The sequence below is a fragment of the Podarcis erhardii genome, assembly GCF_964252035.2.
Source record: "Podarcis erhardii genome assembly, chromosome: 15".
Taxonomy (NCBI): Eukaryota; Metazoa; Chordata; class Lepidosauria; order Squamata; family Lacertidae; genus Podarcis; species Podarcis erhardii.
Genome location: NC_138505.1, coordinates 18586299 through 18609929, shown reverse-complemented (window position 1 = coordinate 18609929; position 23631 = coordinate 18586299). Strand labels below are relative to the sequence as shown.

The window sequence follows — 23631 nt, the reverse complement described above, 5'->3', positions numbered from 1 at the left end:
TCAGTTAAGTCTGACCCTGCATTATTCTTAGTGACGGACAAATCCGTCAGTTCCAGATTTTATTTTTCAAATATTAAATTTAGTTGTACACATTTGGACATCAGTTTTCTTTCTTTAAAGTAACCTCACAGAAATTGATAAGCATTTCTCTTGATACATTCTTTTGTATGGAATTTCCCCTAAAATCCACACTTGGCAAGCAATTCTCCTTAATATAATTTAAAAATTTTTATTTGCATTGACTTTTGCATTTTATGTATTATTTATTGCATTTATATCCCACTGTTTTCTCCAAGGAGCTAAAAGTGCTGTACATGGTTCCAGTGGCGTAGCGTGGGGGGTGCAGGGGGGGCCGGCCGCACCGGGCGCAACATCTGGGGTTAAGGCAAATCCACGGGTTAGGGGGCGCAAATTACTTGCCTTGCCCCGGGTGCTGACAACCCACGCTACGCCACTGCATGGTTCTCTCCTTCCTCATTTAATCCCCACAACAACCCTTTTGGACAGGTTTGGCTGAGAGGCAGTGACTGGCTCAAGTCACACAGCCATGGGAAGATTTTAACTCTGGTCTCCAGGTCCTAGTTCAACACTAACCACTGCACCACACTGATTCCACCTTTCCCATATATACACAGCTTTGTACATGTTTTTTGGGTTGTCAATTGCAAGATTCAGACAAACACAAATTTCAAAGAGTAGCTGTGTATCAAATTTGCACCCCCCCCCCAAACTGTGTATTAGGTAGGTTTATATAAAAAGGTGAACCAACTTTCTCCCCAATCTCTAGTCATTCTCGTTATCACCAAGTCCCCTGTGCACATCACTTGGGAATTTCTATGCACCTCAAGCAACCTGATCTGGTTTGTTAAAACAGCTGCCACATTTCAGTTGCCTCCAACAGTCTTAATCCACCATCGCTTAACAAACAGGTGCAGAAACATGGTAGAAGCATTCATGGCAAAACTGACTGATTTCATTCATATACAGAAATGCAAATGGACAGCATCTGTTGTTTGGGGAAAGCCTTGTTAGGCCTTTTTAAAGTTAGACAAATTCTCTGCAGTGATAATAGACACGTAGGGTTGTAGCGAACTAGGTTCTACTCAGAGTAAACCCACTGAAATTGATGGGCCTAAGAGAGCCATGCCCGTTAACTTCCATGGGTCCACATCGAGTTGGGATGTGCCCAATGCTTACTCTTTTTTTGCTTTCTGCTAGGGTCTTGCTGGAGGCATTTGGGGAATGTTATTTCACACGTTCCCTTGTGTGTTTTCAAGGGTCTCCAGACATTAACAGTTGACAATGCCACAACAGATGCTACAGTTAATGATGGGACTCCCTGCCTGCTGAATTCCCTTAAACTCTGGCCCCCAAAAGCCCAACCCACTGACCTGCTGGCGTGGGCTGGAATTGCCCAGGATGTAGGTCCGGGGGAGCAGGTTCTCCCCAAGGCTGCTGCCTCCGGTACGGTAGCTGCGTGTGATGGTGAGGCTGGAAGAGGAAGAGCCAGAGGACAGGGTGCTGGTCGCAGCGTTGGTGGTACTGGCCCCCTTGTCTGCCGGCTGCCCGCAGGTGCCGCAAAGCACAGTGCGGGAACGCAGGTTGTACTCGCCTGGGTCGCCAGAGCCGCTGCAGTGGCTCTAGAGGAGGAGGAAGATCAGAAGCTGAACCACACAGAGAACGGGGATGGGGAACCAATCGGCCTGCCTGGGGCTGCTGAGACGCTCGGCTCCAGGCAGGATGGTGGTTGCAGTCCACTGTCGGGAGTGCCACAGCTTCCCCATCTCCAACGCAGAGACAGAATGACCGAAACTTTCGATTAGAAGCGGAAAAAAAGTTTTGAAGGATAGCAACGGACGTTTTATTTATTCTTCTGAAGGGGAAAAAGCAAAAGCCATGCACTAGGTTACGATTTGGGATCTGCGTATGTGCCTAACAGTGTGCAATTGAATATTTTGCAGCAGATGCTTAGAAAGTTTTTTTAGAGGAGGATTTAACCCTATGGATAGGGAGATTTGAAAGGGAATATTAAAAAAAGTATGGAAATTAATATAATTTTAGCAATCCTTTAGAAGCAGGACGGTAATATATGGGAGGAATTAAAAGGGTGGAGAACCTCTGGTCCACCAGGGGGTCTAATTTGGCCCAAGAGGCCAATTCCCCTATACCTCAGCTACCTGTCCATCAACTGAGAGCAATGTGATATCAGCTGATGGAGGGGAGGGGAGGGTTCAATTCTGTATTGGCTGTGGGTTGCTGCAGCGGAAGAGCATATGCCCGCGCTGCCCAGGGCAGATGCGCTTCCGAGGGGGTGGGGTGGGGCGGGTGCCCTCCCAGGCGCGGGATAGCCACTTGGGTGCCGGAGTGAGCCGCCCATGTCGGACATTTGGTGTATTTCCTGCCCGCCACTCCCAAGCCTCCCCCACGTGTAAAAGTGAAGGGGGATGGGGGGAATGCCGCCGGCAAAGCGCCGCAGCTCCCCGCTTTCCCCGACGGTTCGTGGTAGGCTTGGGAGTTGCGGGAAGGCGGCACGCCAAATGTCACACACACCCCTTAGCAAAGACACTATAAGTTTCGCTTCTGTCCTTGACAGTTGCTTAAAATGAATTATAGGTGATTACATCCATGTGGACCAAACTGGCTTTATCCCAGTTTGGTCTCCATTTGAAAATTAATAATATTAAGTATTAATAAGTATTATTGTTAGTAGTAGTAGTAAGCAGAAACATCCTTAGCATCTTTCAGATGCTTGACTGTGTGGAATGGGCATTTCAAATTGGTTTAGTTAAAAGCATGAAATTTGGGCCTAAATTTATGTATAGTCTTGGGGGTGAAATTAAGAATAAGTTTAGACTTTAAACAAATTGATCTCTGGGGTACAAGGCGAGGCCATCCCTGAGTTTGCTTGTATTCCTTATGCACAGCAAAGAAGAGCTAACCAAGCTCATGGTTGCAATGCAAACATTTCTAAACTCTGGTGGGAGCAAACTTTGAACATGCAAACTCGGGGGCTGCCACAAAAAAGGCCCTCTCTGGGGACACCACCAAACTTCTGGGGCATGTGGAACTAGCAAGAGGGCCCAACTCATCTGATTTTAACACCAGAGAGGGTCTGTAAGGAAGGAGGTGGTCTTCCAGGTATCTGGGACCTAAGTTATTTGGGGCTTTCAGTGCTAACATGAGCACCTTGAATTGGGCCTAGCAACGAACTGGCAACCAATGCAGCTGTTTTAAAATGGGGCTCTAAAATTATTGGTTGTAGAAAGTTTAGCAACTTGTCCTATTACAGAAATTGTCTCATAAGTTAAAATTAATGAGAGGACGGTGTAAACAGGATTCATTTCTATTTTCTCAGTTTGATTTTACTTTATTGACTAATAGACAAGAGATTGGAAGGTCAGTCTCCACAGCATTGGGTGTAACTGACTGAAATACAGCCTTGGACCAAGGATCTTCAGTTTAAAATATGGGTTTCAAACCTGCAAGGAAAGCGGAGAATGTGGTTCAGCACCTGGTAATATCCCCCCACGATTTGTACCGAATTAATGTACATGTCATACTATGAAATATAGGAGAAATGCATGTTTCAGCACTGTATTCATCTTGTTGGTGGGCTATTGTGCAAAAAAACATGTTTGCCTATGGTTTGCTGTTTTTCTTTTGTACTTTGGGGTAAGAGAGAAAGCTAACAAAAATTATAGACCAAATCAAAGGAGCACAGGAATCAGGACAGACCAAGCTAATACAGAGTACAGGGATGTGCTAAAATACAGGAAGAGAAGGGGGGAGAGGCCCCAGGCAGGAGCAGCATCCTATTGTGCTTCCGTGGGCTTTTAATGCCCTCCTTTATTAGGAGCATTGCAGTAGCGCATGGAAGCCTTCCGTGAGAGGGTGGGTCATGCCTGCTCTGCAGCCGCTCCCCCTACTAGCAGAGAACCCCAGAAAACTCACATGGTGGTGGTGGTGGTGGCGCCCATCTTCATCCTCATCATCTTCATCGTCGTCGTTGACAATCACGGTGCGCACCAGCTTCCGCATGGCCACTTCCTGTGGAGGGAGGGGGGAGAAAGGAAGTCAGGTGAGCTGCTGGTACTTTGATCTTTCAACTGGGCTTTATGTCAAAGAGGCCGTCAGGCGGACAGAGAGGACAATAACCTGGTCTTGGTACTGGGAAGAGGGGTTTGGGAGCAGTTAAATTGTCACAGTCTCTTAAACCTCTTTTAAAAAATGGGCATGTAACAGTCAACAGAGGAGTCACATGCACACTGGGAACTATAGCTAAGCTACAGTTCCCAGCACCCTTCACAAACTAACAGTTCCCATAATTCTTCGGGGGAATCCACCTGCTCTAGATAGATGGTGTTGAAGTGACCAGAGCAGTATCCTGTAATTTAAATTAAGAGGTGGGGCACTCCAGGCCCTGAGACTCTGTCCAGGCCATACTCACCACCCACACTCTGAGAAGAAGAAAAGAAAAAGAAGAAGAGTTTGGATTTGATATCCTGCTTTATCACTACCCGAAGGAGTCTCAAAGCGGCTAACATTCTCCTTTCCCTTCCTCCCCCACAACAAACACTCTGTGAGGTGAGTGGGGCTGAGAGACTTCAGAGAAGTGTGACTGGCCCAAAGTCACCCAGCAGCTGCATGTGGAGGAGTGGGGAAGTGAACCCGGTTCCCCAGATTACAAGTCCACTGCTCTTAACCACTACACCACACTGGCTCTCTTTTGCCTGGCAGGAATGGATCCCTGATAAGGCCTCTTTGCTCAGATAGGAGGAGGACGGGGGGAGATGTGCGTGTGGTTGTTTTAACCTAGCCAACAGTACAGAGGAATGTGTCGCACTGGTGGCTCCACCCATTTTTTTTTTGCTCTGCTCACCCCATGAGAAAATGCGTCCCTTGGGTGAAAAAGGTTGCCCCCCCCCAGCCCAATAAATTCACAGACATAACAGGAGGAAGAGGGGAATGTGAGAGCCGTAAGCAAAGGGCAATGCAATGGAGTCCTGGGCTTTGAACAGCAACAGCTCTGGCCTCACTGAGGAATAGCGGCCCCAACCATCCACCACAGGGTGCCTTACCTCTCCACTAGAGGTGAGAAGAGCAGTGCGCAAGCTGTCTCCAGTTCCCCACGAGCTCTGGTTTTTCCACACCATATCACTGGGAGGGTTGTGGGTCACCCCAGCACCAGAGGCCCAGATCTTAAGTGGGGACAGAGAGGAAGAAGAGAAAGTCAACAAGGGAGATGCCGACATACAACAGTGCTGCATACTGGAGGAGGTCCGGGGGGCTGCGCCACATCCATCCATCCATCCATCCTCCTCCTCCTCACGCAGTCACTGGCCCCGTCCTGGGAATTATGCACTTCTGCTTTGCACGAGGCTCGCAGCTACTCACCGTAACCAGCTGGCCTGCCTTCAAGGTGAACTTGGGGGGGAACCTGTAGGAGATGGGGGCCTCGTCTCCATTCTGGCGCTTGATCTGCCAGTTTCCCAGGGACTGGTCCTAAAAAAACACAGAAGAGGGGTGGCCATGGTAAGTGTGCGCAGAAGTGGCGCCTCTGGATGCGGGACTTTTCAGAGTATGTACAGACCCCCGGAACAAATTAAGTTCATATCCGGAGGGTCCACTGTATAACTCAGAATAATGTGAACTTAAATAATATATATATCCTCAGATCAATCTTGAGGAGATATATACTATCTTACAGATTACTATTCAATGTCACCAGGTTCAAGAGTTCGAATGTAATGTAATTCGAATGAAGACCAGGGTACAGATTCTCTGTGTTAAATCTTGCAGTTGAGAAACTGTACGAGGAGGACTCCGACAATGAGATGTTCAGATAAAATCTCTCTTTCAACACCCTTCTTCAGGCCGGTCCAAATTGAATAGTAATCTGTAAGATTGTATATATCTCTTCAAGATGGATCCGAGACTGTTGTTATATATATTCTTTAAACTCATGTTATTCTGAGTTATAGTACGTGTTGCATTGAGATAATTCAGTGTGCAATATACTCCTATTTCTTATAGAGAGTTGTGCTTGATGAGGTTCTATTCTCTGTAATCCTTCGTTGTTTGATGCTAGGAAATCTAAACAAAAGTGGGAGCTGATGCCCATTGGGCTTGGTAGGATGGAAGGCAAGGAGCCCAACAGCAGGTGGCGCCAGAGGCAATGGCAAGCAGAGACGAATATTTCTAGCCCTATCCCCACCCTTCCTGAGTTCTACAACAGCAGCACTGAGACTAAGCTGATGGGCATGGTAATGGCGCAAAATACGTCTGGCACATGGCGAATTTTGAATGCTGCCAAGGACTGAAAAGCTCAACAAGATCTGCCTTATAGGCAGCTGAACATAGAATCATAGAATCATAGAGTTGGAAGAGACCACAAGGGCCATCGAGTCCAACCCCCTGCCAAGCAGGAAACACCATCAGAGCACTCCTGACATATGGTTGTCAAGCCTCTGCTTAAAGACCTCCAAAGAAGGAGACTCCACCACACTCCTTGGCAGCAAATTCCACTGTCAAACAGCTCTTACTGTCAGGAAGTTCTTCCTAATGTTTAGGTGGAATCTTCTTTCTTGTAGTTTGGATCCATTGCTCCGTGTCCGCTTCTCTGGAGCAGCAGAAAACAACCTTTCTCCCTCCTCTATGTGACATCCTTTTATATATTTGAACATGGCTATCATATCACCCCTTAACCTCCTCTTCTCCAGGCTAAACATGCCCAGCTCCCTTAGCCGTTCTTCATAAGGCATCGTTTCCATGCCCCTCTTCCACCTGACCACCCCAGTATTTCTGCCAAGCACCAAGGCACTCCCCCTCTCCCGTCCCCACCACAAGGTAACTCACCTCATTCGACTTGTTCCTCAGGCGGACAAACTTCCCTGCCAGGTCTATTTCCTCCACAGCCACGCGGCCGCTGGTCCGGGCATGGTGGGAGTAGCTAGTGCGACTCTCTCCATCCTCCAGCTTCCGCTTCTTGGAAGAGCTTTGCATAGAAGAGTGGGAGATGCGTGTCCTGGTCCCCCCCTTCTGGGATGTGGGGCTGGGGGAGAGACGCAACCTGGCAGAGGGGAGAAGAGAGGGGAGAGGGCGTCAAGGTGACTTGTCTTCAGATGCATGCAGGAGCTGAAACTAAGAACCTAAGAGCCCTGCTGGATCAGCCCAATGGCCCATCTAATCCAGCATCCTGCCTCTTCATTCTGTTCTTTTCCAAGAGCAGACCCATTTACCAAACTCTCCACTCAACCTACAGCCGGACCCTCCAACACAGAAAGAACAGGAGGCCACCGTCCGAGGGAGACCACTGTGTTTTGACGCCAGCCCCCCTGGGTCAACTTTCCCAGCCCTGCACCTACCTCTCCTCCTCTCCCTCCAGGAGCTTGCGGTAGGCATTGATCTCCATATCCAGGGCTAGTTTGATGTCCAGCAGCTCCTGGTACTCATCCAGCTGCTGCTGCATGCGAGCCCGCATGTCTGCCATCTCCCGCTCCTTTTCGGACAGGATGCGGCGGCTGGTGTCACGCTCCCGGGCAAGAGCATCCTCCAGGTCACGCAGCTTCGCTTCCTTGGCAGAGAGCTGGGGAAGGAGACATAAGAGAGGAGCTGGTAGGTGGAGCAGGCCAAAGGCACAAGGGGCATGGAGAAATTCGCTAGATCTTCAGAGGGTGGTGGTGCTCATTCTTACTCTACAGGGTTGGAAATCAGAAAGGGCTTCGCTCAAAACCCTTTAAGAGTTAAGTGGGCAGCGTTTCAGTGCAATGTAGCCGTTACTCAGCTGGAGGAATAAGCCTCAATTTAGAGCACCCTGGGCAAAGGCATTCAGCAGTGCCACAGTTTCATCCAGGGAGCCAACAGCACTCAGAGAGCACAGCACTGACCGCCTGTCCCTGTGACCCTTCCCGATCCCTCACCTGCTTCTGCAGCTGGCTCAGCTGTGCCGACAGGCTGTCGATGCGGATGCGAGTCTGCTGCAACTCTTCGTGGGCTGCCCCCGCCATGCTGCTGTTCCGCTCAGCTGACTGCTTGGCGTTATCCAGCTGAAAAGGAAGATGGGCCGCGATGAGGCACAGAAGAAACTGGGCGCTCCAGGAAGGAGGACAGAAAGGAACATTCTGGGGCATGGGCTGCCTTTGTCTAAAGCAGCCTTCGCCAACCTTCTGGATGCTTTGAACCACAACTCCCAACATCCCCCAGCCAGCATGGCCATCTTGGACTACAGCTGCCATCAGCCCCCAGACAGCACTGGACATTAGTTTGCAGTAGGTTGGGAACACAGTTTAATATCTTTAACCTGCACCACAAGTGGAGGGTTTTTTTTTTTGGCTTTTTTTACTTCTTGAAATCCAAACCAGTCACTGACAAAAAATGGCTATCTGGGAGCGGTGATGGTATTTCAATGCAGTGTTTCAAAACAATTTTTAACAGCCCTGATTGTTGTACAAGAGAGAGAGGGAAATAGTGACTATGATAGTGTATTAGATATGGCCCAATGTGCATAGACCACAATGCAGGGTTGTTGCAAACCACTCTTCTCTCAAGTTCAGTGCCGCATCCAACACACGCGACTATCCACAGACTACACTACAGGGCTGCTGCAATCCACTCCCTCACAGCCCTCACACCCAGCCTGCAAAATGGGGAGAACCACCCAGGACCATTGGAAGAGCAGTCCTTTGAATGCAGGCAATGGCTGACTGACGTGCAACCATGCACGTGCGCACTGCTGCAACCAGGAAGGTGGCAGAAGCAGAGAAGGGCAGAGCAAGCAGACACACACACAGTGTGTAATGTAGCCCCCGCACAAAAGGGGTCATTGCCTGTACTTCAAAAACTTGAACTCCTCGCATTTCCTACACCAAACAGGACCTAAATGAGAAATAGTTTTAACTCCTGGACTTTAATTCTAGCTTTTTAGTTGGGGCTGGTTGGGTGGAGAGATAATAGGTGCAAAAGGGAAAGCAGGGCTGGCCTAGGATGTTTTGCCACTTGAGGCAAGACAGGCAATGCTGTCATGGTGCCGCCTTCTTCTCCTCCCCCTCTCCTGCAGCCTGCCCCCAGGAGGCTGGAGAGGAGCAGGCGGGTGGAGGTGGAGGTGGAGGCCCAATCTGCCACCTGAGGCGACTGCCTCACAGGTGTGCCGGCCCTGAATAGCTCCACAGTCTCTTAGGAGCAGGCAGCCCCTACAGCGCAAACCCGAGGAAATAAACAAATAGGTTGGCACCAAAAGTAGTGTAAAAAGGCTCCATCTCTCTGGCCAAAGGTAAGGAGTTTAAGGCCAGGGTGGTACCTTGGAGCCGTAAGTCTTCTCCAGCTCTTCCTTGTACAGCCTGATTTGCATTTCGTGCTGGGCCCTCAGATCATGCAGGGCATCAGCCAGCTTGCTCTCAAACTCCCGCTGGCGCCCGTTGTCGATCTCCACCAGGCGGGTCTCGTGGCGGCGTTTGCTCTCGCGAAGCTCCTACAGGAGAAGGCGGAAAGAAGAGTCATGGGGGACAAAGGCTATTAATGGCTGGAAGCCAGGGGCGGCGGGGGGGGGGGGGTTTGTGCTCGGGTGCTGCTTCTGGGTTTCCCCAAACAACCTTCAGCCTTACAATGCAGGGACAGGAAATGATATATAATGAGCTGAAAAAGGTATTTAAGTATACCTTCCCTAAGAAACCAGAGGCCTTCCTTTTGGGCATTGTCGGCCAGAGTGTGCAAAAGAAGGACCGAACTTTTTTTATGTATGCCACAACAGCAGCAAGGATACTCATCGCTAAAGGCTGGAAAACCCAAGATTTGCCCACACTGGAAGAATGGCAGATGCAACTGATGGACTATATGGAACTGGCAGAAATGACGGGCAGAATCCGAGACCTCGGAGAGGAACTGGTGGAGGAGGAGTGGAAGAAATTTAAGGACTATTTACAAAAATACTGTAAATTGTACGAATGTTAAGAAAGATGTAAGATTCGTAACAATATGGCTCCAATAAATTAGTAACAAGGAATATAAATTTAAATGTAATTGAAAGATAAGACAAATTTTGGATAAAAAATATCCTAGAATTAACTTTTAAAGAATAAGAGTTATTTAAACTCTAAAATTTGAGATTCAATATTGGACAATTATATAATATAAATTGAACTAAGTAAATAATTTGCTAGAAAAATTTATGTGTTTAGAGTGCAGGAACAAGAGATGTGAGGAAGTCCAAAGATGAGAATGAAATGTGGTTAATGAAAAAGAACATGTTTTTATGTATGTTGTTGTTTATTGTTTAAAAATTTAATAAAAATTATTATTAAAAAAAAAAAAGGAATTGCGGGCAAGCCCAGGGGGTTGGTGAGGGTATGTGCTGTTTTTTGCAGGCTGCCCCACTCACCTCGCTGTAGATGTTCTTCTGGAACTCGAGCTCCTCCCTCAGGGTCTGCAGTCTGTTCTCCGCATCCACCCGTCGCAGCATCTCATCCTGAAGTTGCTTCTTGGCCTCAGCCAAAGCAGCTTCCAGCTGTGGATAGATTGGCAGGGAGACGGGGTGGTATTAAAAAAAAAGAGAACGGGAGAAGCATGTCAATGGGATGAAAGGTGGCGGCCTTTATATATGTCCACCCGAGCACTTGAATCCATGGATCTGGCCCTGTTACAGATGCCACATAATACTCATTCCACATTTGTAAGAAATCAATCTTTTAGTGTAGTAGGACTGTGGAATTCTCTGCCTGTTGGCATTGGCAGACGCCTTCACTGTACTCTTTTCAATGCCTGCTAAAATTGTTTTTGTTCTGGTAAGCCTGTCCAGATTTGTCATACATTGACCTGTGTTTCAATCTGGTTTTTAGTTCCTCTTTGACCTTATTCTAACGTTTTTAATAGCAATTATTGTTTCATTCTTTTTGCAAACCGCTTTGAGGTTTTCCCTTACAATCAAGCGGTATATGCATTTTGTGAAATGAATAAATTATACTGGGGGCAGAATGAAGCTGTGGCTGGGCCAGGGACTACCATATTCCCCAAGCATTGTCTCTCAGATGGGCTGGGAAGTTTCTGGGAGCACCCAGGTGCATTTCCACTTTGCCAGGATTCCAAAAACCAGCCCAAGAATAGGGGCCAGCCCTGGCTTGACACTCTCATGGTTCACAGGTCAAGCTTCCCTCTGCAAAGCCAGGCCGTCTATCTGAAGTAGCACCGACAGCCAGAAGGTCTACCCCACATGCTTTCACCTGGAAGCATGAATCTGCTTTAAAATCTAAGCGGTATTGTTGGGTTTAAAGGACTGTCTTGCCCAGATGGCAGGTTGTGCTGCCATCTGCTGGCTGTTTTAAATCTTCATGGGATAGATTTCCTAACCTCAAGTGCTTCCCACTTCCCCCCACCCCCACAAAAAGGGTTCCGGTACAATTATGGACTAGGGTTGATGAAGGCAGGGGTTTATCAATTCACTATGGGGTGGGGAGAGGGAGGGGGAGCTAGCTTCCTCCTCGCTCTCCCATAACTGAAGAACTGAAAGTCAACAATGGAATGGGCTGGCAGACCAAAAAAAGCACAACACAATTGGCCAGGTGAGATTGCTTTCTTTTTAAAAGGTGGTTAGGATGAACTCGTGGAAGAGCAGGAGATCTATCTGTAGCGGTTAACCATGAAAGCCAAGTGGAACCTCCAAAACCCAAGGCAGTCTACCCTGATTGTCAGACGCAGAAGTCAATTAACAGGCAACCAACAGTCACCCTCCGGGCCCTATGTGGGTGTGCACTTGGCAAACTGGCTGGCAGCTGCCGGAACAGAAAGCTGGCCTAGACAGCATTTTGGTCTGAGTCAGTAGAGGTCTTCCACATTCTTAAAGATTACACCATCTAGGGCAAGGATGGCCAAACTTGGCCCTCCAGCTGTTTTGGGACTACAACTCCCATCATCCCTAGCTTACAGGACCAGTGTCAGGGATGATGGGAATTATAGTCCCAAAACAGATGGAGACCCAAGTTTGGCCATGCCTGATCTAGGGTCAACTTCACAAGTCCACCCATCCCCACTGGCGAAATTAAGGTCCACTGCAGAAAAACGTAAGATGAAGAGGGAAGGAGACTGCTCAGCTGGTGGTCCTCACCTTGGCCAGTTGCCCCCGCAGATCACGGAGCTCATTCTCCAAGTTGCGCTTCTCTCCCAAGGCGGTGGTGAGTGCTGCTTCCTTGGAGTTCAGCAAGGCCTCGACGTCCTTCAGGCGGGCTTGAGCAGTCAGCAGCTCCCCTTCCTTCTTGGTGTTCCTAAAACAAGGAAAAGAAGAAGGCACAGCTGGTAACCCAGACTGGAGAGAGGCTTGTCTTCACGGACCAAGGTACAAAAAACCCAAAACCAAGCCCCGGCGGTTTGTTATTATAAAAATGGCAAATGACAAAACCGTTACGGAAGTAATAAAATGGTTTGTCTGTTTTCTTTGTAAGTCAGTCTGCAATGAGTACGATTTCATAATATAATGCATCAGTAAGCAGAAAATGCAACGCAAAGTTCTTAAGCTGCAAGATCGACAAGACACACTGAGCTTTGCTGGATCAGGACACAGAGCCATCCAGTCAAGCATCCCATTTCAAACGGTAGCTTGTCAGATGCTCTTACGCAGGCACAGGCAAACCCGGCCCTCCAGATGTTTTGAGACTACAATTCCCATCATCCCTGACTGCTGGTCCTGTTAGCCAGGGATGATGGGATTTGTAGTCCCAAAACATCTGGAGGGCCGAGTTTGCCTATGCCTGCCCTTAAGGAAGACCTCCAACAAAGGTATGGAGCCAGCAGCCTGTCCCTGCTGTTCACCCTTAGCAACTGGTATCCACATCTAGACTACCTCTGGATTTGGAGGTTCTATAAGAAACAACATCAATCAATAACACTGTCTCCCACCTCTGTAAAGTTGCCTAGTCCCTCTTTGAAGGCGCTCTGAGCCACCAGCCATCACATTTCCAGAAAATTCCGTTTTCTGCACCTGAACCTCACGTTTCACTAAAACAACCAATTATGAGAAGTTCTTTCTATCCACTTCTGCCACAAGCCTAGTTTTATAAACTCTCCTCATGTCTCCACTTAGCCTTCCCCTGCCCCCAGGAAGGGAGGAAACTGGGAGACATGCAATGCGGCACAGACAAGCATTCTGCAACCAGGTGCCCTCCAGGTGTCCAGGTTACAACTTTTGCAGTCCAAAACATTGTGAAGGCTGTTGTAGGCTACTGTGACCCTATCCTCTTGCAAGTGTGTTTAGAAATATGTATGACTATTTTAGATTAATCCACTAAAGCTTTTGTTGATTAATCTACCAAGGTCAATTTTAGAAGTTGAAGGCACAGGTTAGTTTTCCATGACTACTTTGGTTCTGGTGTGTTACTGTCACAGATAAAGGGGAGAAAAATAAGACTAAAGGAGGACTTCCCTCCTAACACAGAGGTGTAGCCCCTTACATATTAAATGTCACATTTTCTTAACTGCCTTTAAAAAGAGAGAGATTAATGTGTGTATTTAGAAGTTTTGGCAATACAGTGGTACCTTGGTTCTCAAATGCCTTGGTACTCAAACAACTTGGAACCCAAACACTGCAATTAAGTGTTCTGGTTTGAGAACTTCATTCGGAAGCCAAACGTGCTCCGTTTTGAGTGTTACGCTTCCGATTTGAGTGTTATGCTGAGGTCTGTGTTTTTGCTATTTATTTTGCTTTTTTGTTTTTGCGGCTCTTATTGTTTTGTTTTTGTGACTGTGTGGAACCCAGTTCAACTGCTGATTGATTGTGTGACTGCAGTACATTGCTTACTGCTTTCATTTTATGAATCAATCGTCTTGTTAGATAGTAAAATTCAGGTCAAATTGCTGTTTTAGGGGTTGTTTTTAAAAGTCTGGAACGGATTAATCCATTTTGCATTACTTTCTATGGGAAAGTGTGCTTTGGTTTTGGAACGGACTTCTGGAACGGATTAAGTTTGAGAACCAAGGTACAACTGTATGCAAATTTAATCAATCAAGGTGTGTATTAGCAGATAATCTGGTTGGCTGACAGCCCTTAAACACTTTGATGGAGCTTTTCATGTTCCTCAGTTCTAAACAGGGAGGTTTTGGGTCTCCCTGACTGGCTGGGAGCTCACCACAACCTGAGCATCTTTGGGAAAGCGGTGCAGGAAAGTTTTTACACCAACCTGTTGCAGGTGGCCTAAGAGGGAGAGATGGGTAATGCTAAGTCGCAAAGCTCCCTAGTTGACCTTGTGGACTAATCAACAGTGTCAGCCTGGCTTACCTCTCACAGTTGTTGTGAGGGTAACTGGGGGTGTTGAAACATTTAAGCTGGTTTTAGTTCCTTGAAGGAAGAGAAAATGTAATATGAGATGGTGTGAAGGGAGATTACAAATCTAATTAAAAAGGCCAGCAAATAATTTCACAGGAACCATTGCATACCAGATAAAGAAAACTCCTACTCCAAGAAGAGGGAAAAACTGGGCCTCAAGATCTTTTTATTTGGGTTATAGATATATATATATTTTAAAAGGAGAGAGACGGAGAAAGCTATAAATAAGGCTGAGGCAAGAGAAAATCCAAACGTTGGTCGTCAGCTCAGATCCAAGTTTCCATTACTCGCTTACATTCCATTATATTTTGCTTTATTTTCTTTCTTTCCCCTCCCCTGCCAAGGAAGACAGAAGACCAAGAGACAGAAACACAGCTGCTTAAAAAAGCATCACCCACCAAACAGATGACGGCTGGGGGGAGGCGTACTAAAGAAAAGTCAGAGCTGCAGACAGAACCATCCTGCCTGGCTGGAATGTTATGAACAAGGGAGTCCCTCTTAGCTGATCAAATTCCACAAGTGAGCTCATCTCCAACATTTGGCTGACAGGACAGCAGGCTATGGGGATTCACAAGTCACTCAGAGCATGTGCAGAGTGCTTATTATTACTAAACATATTTGTTGCTTTTTTAAAAACCAAGGTAGCCTAACCCTACTTGCAACAACAAATAAACTACCATGCATTAAGACCAGCATGAAACAGAGCACAGAAAAATCTAACACACATTCCTGATTTTAAAAGGCAGGATTAAGATGGTTTGAGTATATAACCCCTTTGATCATCCACCTCTGTGATCACCCTCCTACACCCTTGTTTGTGTGCCGCCTCCACGAGTGGTCTGGAGGGTGGCAGCATGAGAACAGGCCTTTTCTGTGGTGGCTGCCCATTTGTGGAATGCTCTCCACCCAGGAAGATTCACCTTGAACCTTCGTTACATCCCTTTAGGCTCCAAGCAAAAAGATTCCTGGTCTCCCAGGCCTTTAGCTAATTAATCAATCTATGACCTTTTACACTTGGGGTGTGTATGTTGTTGTTGTTATTACAGTGTGTGTTTTTGTGTTTTTAATATTGTAAACAGCCCTGTGATCCTCGAATGAAGTGTGGCATATAAATCTTTTAAAAATACATAAATAAAATTGAAATGGGAAGATTTGCTCACCCCTCACCAGTGACCCTTACCATTTGGGAACAGGATACCTGAGGGATTTGAGGGTGCACAGGATGGGCTCTCCAAGCTATGGAGCCTCTAGCTAAAAGCAGAAATGCAGAACTGGTGAGGTTCGTTCATGGGCAGGTGAGTCAGTTTCGCCCAGCCCAGCCCTGTTTACTGCAACAACAAAGAGCGGATCCCCCAGGGGCCTTTCCCAATCCTGAGGATACGATGAGCCAGAAACCCCACTTGTGTGCGCCCTTTCCACTGAGCCACAGTCAAAGATCTGTAAAAAATTTCCTCCCTTCAAACTAGACTGCTTGTCTGATCTGGGGAAGGCGAGACACCCAACCTGAAATCTTGCTTGTCAACAGAAAACTGGGTAACAGAAGCATGTATTTGTATCCGGACAAATAATAGCAAGAACACAATTCTATGCAGGGCATAATGAAATACAAGCATAGTTCGGAGAGGCTATTTCTGGAAGTCCACATCCCTGTGCACTTTTCTCTGGGCAGACCAACTTCTCTCCTGGATTGCCTTCCAGGGAAATCAAGTTTCTGAATTTTACCAGCAGAAGAAGCCAGCTCCGAACAGCACTGTTTAGCTGGAAACAGCACAAACCCTATACTGAAGAGTTTTTCAATGCCTAAAAAACTGACTCTCCTTTTTTCAAGAAAGGGAGAATGAATGTACATTAAAATAACACAAATGTAGCACTTTTAAGAGTGTAAAACTGGATATCTCTTTAAAGCATGGTGGCTGGATATGAGAAGACAGAATACCCCAACATTTGTTTTTGCTGGGCGACGTATCATGTCACATGTCAGAAAACGTAGAGGGAGGCCAGGCTGGATTTGTCGGGAGCAAAGGGAAATCCCAGAGACACGGTGGCTCCCCATTTGAATGCAAGTTCATACAGATGCCTATTATTTTACAATTGCTTTTATAGACAGTCTGTGGTCTGTTGTATTATGTATTAGTACGGCCTTGATGCTCAATTTTATGAGCAAAAGTTCAAGACAACAGCATTACTAGCAAGAAGAAAAGTGAAATTAAAGAAGTTAAATAAAATAACTTCGCTCTCAACAGTTCACTTTCCTCTGTTTATTTTCCTCCTCTTAGTCATAAGTAACATTCCAGGTCAGCATCTAGGACAAATAAGGCATGAACAGCAGTTCTAGAGGAATGCTCCCCTCCAACATTCAAGCTTGGTGTTTTGTTTTTTTTAAGAAAAAAGAAAAAAAGGCAAAGAAATGACAAACCAGGTTGCAAAAGGCCACCAGGCACTGCTTATCAGCAGAGGACACCGAGACTTTTTGCACAGACAAGATTCCACTGAGCATGGCCAACTCTGTTTTTGTAGCACATAAGTATTTTGCCTGGCCAGAGAACCTTAAGCTCTATTTTGCAAAAAGGCAAGAGGCATTTCTAATCCTCATGATTAGTATTCTCTCCTAAATCGGTATCAAAACTACACGGCTTGCCTATCAAGAGGTGTGTTCTCTGAAATGGGGACCCCCTGCAGCCATCCTGGTTCTATTTCTTCAAAAGCATTTCCAGCACAAGTAAAAAATCAGCCATTTTCCTTTTGTGTGGCTACACCAGAACAGGTGGATTCCCCTCCAGACCTGAAAAGGGAAACAGCATCTCTCCAGCTTAGCCACGAAATCATTCGTTTCCTAATCATGAGGCAAATTGTAAAGGCAGGGAGGCAGGCAGAGGAACTACTAGTTTCTATTTTAGGTTCTTTTTGAGTTGGGGAGATTTCCCTCCTGGCTAAGTTTATAAAGCTGGCACCAAACTGACCATCCAAGCTTAATCTCAAACAATCAGTGAGTTTCCTTCCCGTCACTCAGCAGACCTGCTGCCAAAAACCAACTGACCGGTTAGCACAGAAATGTCTTCAAGGCTCAGCATCCTAGCAAAGCTCTTGGCAGAGAGCCCTCGTCCACCTTGCCCTTTGCTTCATTCTAGCTGCACCTCCTTTGCTGCAACACAGAGGAAGGATCAGCAACCGTACAGCCCTTGGGCCAGATCAGGCCCACCGATGGTGCCATCAGGAGGTGGGGGGCAGAAGGAACAGCGGGCGTGAAGATGGGGGACTCACTGACAGGCAAGTGGGGGCTAGAGAGATACTCTGGCTGACTCTGCCATCTCCCTTCTCAAAGTAGCCCTCCAACTAGACAATCATTTGGACTCCTGCCCTTCAACGTCCATCCTCGAGCCCCCCGACAACCCCCAGTAAAGCCCCTTCCAGTAGAATCAGCTGAAATCAGGCTCCCTTTGATTTCTCCTCTCCTAAATATCCTCAGCAGCCATTCCAATTGTTCAGCTATGTAACCGTTGTAATAACCAGTACAGTGGTACCTTGGTTTACATATGCTTCAGGTTACAGACTCCGCTAACCCAGAAATATTACCTTGGGTTAAGAACTTTGCTTCAGGGTGAGAACAGAAATCGTGCTCCGGCGGCGCGGCAGCAGCAGGAGGGCCCATTTAGCTAAAGTAGTGCTTCAGGTTAAGAACAGTTTCAGGTTAAGTACGGACCTCCAGAACGAATTAAGTAGTTAACCTGAGGTACCACTGTACCTGAATTCGCTTTCCTCCCCTCTTCCCTCCAAACTCTTTTTCCTTTTGTGTTGTTCAGATCTATTAGATTGTTCATGCGTGGCAGAAACTGTCTTGGTTTTTAACGTTTGTCCAGTGCTTAGAAAATTTTTGATGCTTTATGAATGATGGTTGTTGTTGTTGTTGTTGTTGTTGTTGTTTCTGGGGAGGGACAACCATCACCAGGTTCTGTTAACAGAATTTTTGCTGCAGGGGGACCACAGTTCCATGAGCAAACATTCTTTTGGCACGGCAGAGATATGACGGAGGAGGGGGTGGGATGTGTGGATTGGAACAAAACACTTGCCAGGAACAAGCACATAAAATTGAATCAAAAGGGAAGGAGCGCTGGCAGAGTTTGGGCTTTTGACATCCCTGGTGGTGTCTCTGGAAAAGAATCCCATCAAAAGCAGGAAAGGGACAAGGCACAGGAGATCCTGTTGTTTCTGGAGAGAAGCGGTTGCGACCCAGGCCCATCCGAGTGGCTCTGACTCACCCATTCTTTTTCGGTACCAAGGGCACCACTGCCAAGCCACCAGGGATGTGCCACGTGGGACAGAAACGTGAGCAAGCGCCACCAGCTTTCTGTTGGAGCCAGCTGGACAGGATTCAGGATTGAGGGCGTGGCCCTACTGAAGGCGATAAAAGATGTTTGCTGCCACTGGTACAGCAAGGGCCACACCCAAAAGGCCCCAGAAAAAAGTCAAGAGGGGATTTGCGGTTCTCACCTTCCAGATTTCCAATTGCATGTGGAGTCCCTGAACCCTCAGAAAGGGAAGCAAAAAAAAAAATTCCTGCTGTTTTCATTGAAGATTAAGGAGTTGGATGTGGAGAATTAGGCAAAAGTTTAAAGGGGCGGGGGCTAAATTCAAAGATCTGATGTGCAACAAGCAAGCCATCACAAATAAAAGCAGTACGGATCTATTCATAGCTAGAAGCTTCATCTTCAGGTGATCAAAAGCACAGACAAAGAGGGCTCTTGCACCCAGAGGTCACAGCAGGAAACAAACCCAAATTTAAATGGTTTTTTTGCAGTGCCAAAAACGAGAGCAACTTTTAAAAGTTTCACAAGTCTCTTTAGGAAGAGCTTTAGCCTCGGATGCCTCCACCTGGGCTGCAACAGAACACTGCCTGTATTTTGACAACTTGCCATGGTTTGCTTTCAAGCCAGAAAAGGGAATAAGGGAGGTCTGCAGACTAGTGACGTGTTTTAGTTGCATGCCATTTTCATGAACAGCAGACACAGCACATGGTGGATACACTAAACTAGATTAAACTGTTGTCCTGCAACACAAGCCAATATACTCATGTGAGTAACTAAGCTCCTTTGTCTGTTCGTTTCTAATCTTTAAAGGGTGCCCCTCCTCACATGTGCAAAACAGTCTCAATTTTAATGAGGACTAGAAGCCTCCTCGCCCCGCCAAAAATAAATAAATAAAGAATACTAGATTCTTGTACGAATCCTGCGGATCACATTGAATCTGTTCAGAGGGCGAGAGGAGACGCCTGAAGCGGCAGGGTTAAAAATAATTTCCTGCCCTTTTGCTGAAAACTAGGCAGCGTGTACACACAGTAACGAAATAACACCGTCTGCGTATAATCTTTAGTGTTACTGTAACAAAATGCGCAAGCAATCCGTGCAGCTGCGGCCTGCTTCAATTTATCAAGCACAGGAAACGCGATATTAAATAGTACACTGAGGGAGGGAGGGAGGGAGGGAAAGGAACAATAAGCGAAGTCTTGGCTGGAATCGTCTCCCCGCCTCCCACTCGCCGGCCAACGCCTCTGTTCCGGCCCCACCCGGCGGGGCTGAGTCATCCCCGCCGCTCCGTCCGCAAATGGCAGTCGGGCCGGCCTGGCCCCGGCAACGCCGCAGATGGCGCGAGCGGGGCCGGGAAGGGAAACGGGACTCGAGGCGCTCTCCGGCCCCCGCGCAATGACGCCTCGCGAAGAAATGACTCAAAGGGACGGGCGGCCTTTTGCGCGCGCCAAACCATGGCCATTTAGCAGACATTGGGAGGCCGCGAGCCGTCGGAGCGAAATGCCAGTTTTGAGTTTTTCTCTTTCTTTCTTTTACACACACAAGAAGACGAGGCAGAGTGATCTCTCTCTCTGCTGTGTGTGTGTGTGTGTGAGTGTGTGTGTGTGTGTGTGTGTGTGTGTGTGAGAGAGAGAGAGAGAGAGAGAGAGAGAGAGAGAGAAAGTTGAGCAGCTTTGCGTCGCAGGAAACCTCGGTGCCAGCACGAAAAACGCAACTGCTGGGAGGCAGGCGAGGGACATTCCTTTCGGCTGAGTAAACCAGCCCGCCAGCCCAAACGCCAACGCCGAAGCAGGCCCGCAGGCCTCCCTGGCCCCACGGCGCAAAGAGGCACCGCGAAGCGGAGCTCGCCGCGGCGCACACTCCCTCGAGGCGCCGGGCGGTCGCGCCTTTTCCGGTTCGAAAGGCGCCCCAAACCCGCGCGGCCGCAGCGACAAGCCTCCGAAACCGCAGCTGGATGCGAGAGGCCCCAGCCGCCGCCGCCGCCGCCGCTCACAGCGCCTCTGTAAAGTCTTCTCCTGGGTGCAGGCATGGAGGAACCTGTTGCATTGCAACTCCCGCCGTCCCCGACCGTGGGTCATGCTGCTCCAGGGGGTGATGGGAACTGGGAACCCCACAACGTCCGGAGGGCTGCCCCACACTTGCTGGAAGGCAGCCTCACCCAAGTCTGGTTCTACGCAAAAGTTGGGGACTTTCGGCGAGTTTAATGTAGCGAACCATGTATGGCACAGCCTCTTTGACGCTTGAGACCCAGAGCCAGGTGCCTTTTGATTCATGAAGCTCAAAAGGGATAAGTAGAGAGGGAGCTCCTATGTAACAAACAACCCACCAAACTGCTTGTTTATTTAGAAAATGATGACATGAAAAATGCCTCACAAGGTGGCCTTGGGGCAGGTACTCCTTTACAGCCAAACCTCCCCCCACAGGGTTGTTGTGACAAAAGGATCTCACGCCAGTAAGTTTGGGAGTGGGTGCATACTGCCCTAAGGAAGTGGGGAGAGCCCCCTACAGACATGCCCTTGGGAAAGCCCACTCAGATGCAACTCAAGATCCCTGCTGCTCCCCATCTGTTGCAATGAGTGCAGGCTTCTTGAGGTTGAAGCGAGGGAGGGCCAGTTCTGCTACTGTGCAGAGCCCTTGCACAATTCCAGCTTCGTTCCTAGCCGATCTGGGTCAGACGCCATCTCGGGACATGCCACCCCCCTCAGTCTTCCAAGATGCCATGAGATCAATGGGGTTCTCTGTTCACCAGTGGGATGGATAGCTTCAAAGGAAGCAAATGAAAATCAGCAGACTGTGTGCCACTTGGTGAGAGACGAAAGCCTTGGGCTCTGGCCCCGCCCCGCCCTGCCACACACCCACACACACACACACACACCCACACACACACACACTCTTCCCTTGCTAGCAAAGGAGCTGGTAACTTCCCAACGCCCTTGCCAAAACAGGGAGGAAACAGCAGCTGCCCCTGCTTGCCAACCTTCCCACAATTCACATGGCTTACAGCCTGTGTACACATGCTCCGTCCCTCCCATTGCCAACCCTGCCACTTTCAGAACTTTCCCAGCAGACTCCAGGATACCCTGGATTCGCAAGAGAGCCTCCACACAACCTCGGGGTGCCAGCTCAGGTTTTGCAAAAGCCTTGCATCCCAAATGGCCCCTGCAAGCTGAAGAGGTTCGGCATATTCTTCAGAGCCAGTATCAAGTTGTAGACCTGGAATAATTCCTGCCCAGAAGTCAACGAAAGGCTCTCTGGCTGCGGAGGGTGACGCAGCCTTTGCTCACCTGGTGCCCTCCAGATGTTTTGGACAGCAATTCCCATGAGTCCCGGGCCAGCACAGTTGTCTTGGGCTGCAACTCCCATCATACATATGCACTCGCTGGGGCTGATGGGAGTCCTAGCCCTAAACAGCCAGAGGGGGTCTAGGTCGGCACAGTGCAAAGACCTGGGAGCAGGCACTCAGTGTCACTCATGTCCAAGCAACCCAACAAAGAGGCTTTTTAAAAGGTTGGCTTCAAGGCAGTAGGTTGCTGTCAACTTACGTGTGCATGCTGCCAGCTTCACAAAATGTTCCTTAGCTGAACCATCCAAGTGCAATATCTGACACTCATTGCAGAAACCAACATCCAAGCCGCTTCCCTTGGCTACCAAATTCTGCCGCCTCAAGTCACATTTTTACACTCCACATCTCTTACCAGCGGTGCCACTGACACTCCTCATAATGTAAATGCCACCTTGCTAGAACAATGCAAAGTCCCACCTCTCCCAGCATCCTGAAGCCAGATTCCTTCTGGGGCGCTCTCAAGCATGGCATGGCAGCAACAGCTACCCCACTTCTGCACCCTTGGCAACCAGGTAATTGAGAGGCAGACTGCCTTTCAACAAAGGTTCAAAGCTCTTGCAGATAATAGCTATTGGTAATTTCTACTGCGTTAGTAAATTGATAGACCTACCCATAGATTTTCCCACTTCTGAGCCAAAATAAAATAAATCTCACTTTCTGCAAACACACATACACACCTCAGCAACCTTAATATTCAAAACAAAGTCGAAACAAAGTAAAATAAATATTGAACTTTATGGGCAGAATATTTGCTTACTAATATTTGCACGGGCACCATCTCTCACAAGCAGAGCCATACACTTTGCATGCACCTGTGGCACCTACAAAGTTTGCATATGGCAGAGCTGGGGTGCCCCTTCTGTCTGAAAGACAGAGTAGACCAGCCTCATTCAGCCTAGTGCCATCCAGATGTTCTCTAGACTACTAAGCCAGGCCAGCTGTCGGGGCCTGGAGTCCAATGCTGGCTAGGGCTGATGAGAGTTGCAGTCCAGAACAACAAGAGGGCACCAGGTTGAGAGAGGCTGGAGGTGAGAATACTGTGTTAGATGAACCAATTGTACAATTTAAGCCTAGTTCAGCCTCATGTGCTATTGGAGAAGAGCCACAGAGGGCACGCTTTGCATACAGAAAATTCCAGGTTACCAGTTCCTGCTGGCATCTCCAACTGCCTGACTCAATAAGGTGTAGTACACACCAGCCTGTAATATGAACCCTCCTTTCCACTCCTCCGCTCAATGGCACAGTTCAAAGGGTCCCGAAAGCTGCTCTGCCAGGCTGGGTAAGGCTTTTGAATCCACCCTCCCAGCAGCTGAAATCTATTCTGCTCCAAGATATAATAGGAGGTATTGTGAGGCCTCTGTTTGAACAGATCAGCCTCACCCAGCCCAGGCACAACAGAAGACAGCTTTTTATTATTTTGGCTTGCAGATAGAAACCCCGGATAATTATTTACAGTGCAGGCCAAGGAGAGCGCTGGTTCTGTTTTGCATGAGGCAGAGGGAGCTGGGCGAGCTTTGCAAGCAGAGAAAGAAGCCTGGCAGCTGCAACAGAAGGCAGCTTTTGGCTAGGTTTTGGGATGAATGAGTCACCACCCCTTTAAAAGGGAGAGATGTTAGCTGCAGTGGGATTGGTTGACGTGGCACTGAGGGCTGGAAAGACCACTGCTCCGCTGCCTGGGTCAGAAA

General features: G+C 48.1%; 1 protein-coding gene across 2 annotated transcripts in view; it reads right to left on the bottom strand.

Annotated features, from left to right (window-relative positions):
• Positions 1–23631, bottom strand: part of LMNA (lamin A/C) — a 47582-nt gene that overhangs the window by 3940 nt on the left and 20011 nt on the right. The window contains exons 2-11 of one of the 2 annotated variants that reach the window (XM_081841881.1): positions 12092–12248; positions 10373–10498; positions 9296–9466; positions 7920–8045; positions 7365–7585; positions 6856–7069; positions 5395–5502; positions 5079–5198; positions 3952–4047; positions 1392–1640 (exon numbers count right to left, since the gene is read on the bottom strand). In XM_081841881.1, coding sequence (XP_081698007.1) covers positions 1392–1640; positions 3952–4047; positions 5079–5198; positions 5395–5502; positions 6856–7069; positions 7365–7585; positions 7920–8045; positions 9296–9466; positions 10373–10498; positions 12092–12248 — 1588 coding nt within the window. Of the gene's footprint in view, positions 1–1391; positions 1641–1837; positions 3480–3951; positions 4048–5078; positions 5199–5394; positions 5503–6855; positions 7070–7364; positions 7586–7919; positions 8046–9295; positions 9467–10372; positions 10499–12091; positions 12249–23631 lie in introns of those variants that run through there. The other variant, XM_081841882.1, reaches the window with a different exon arrangement.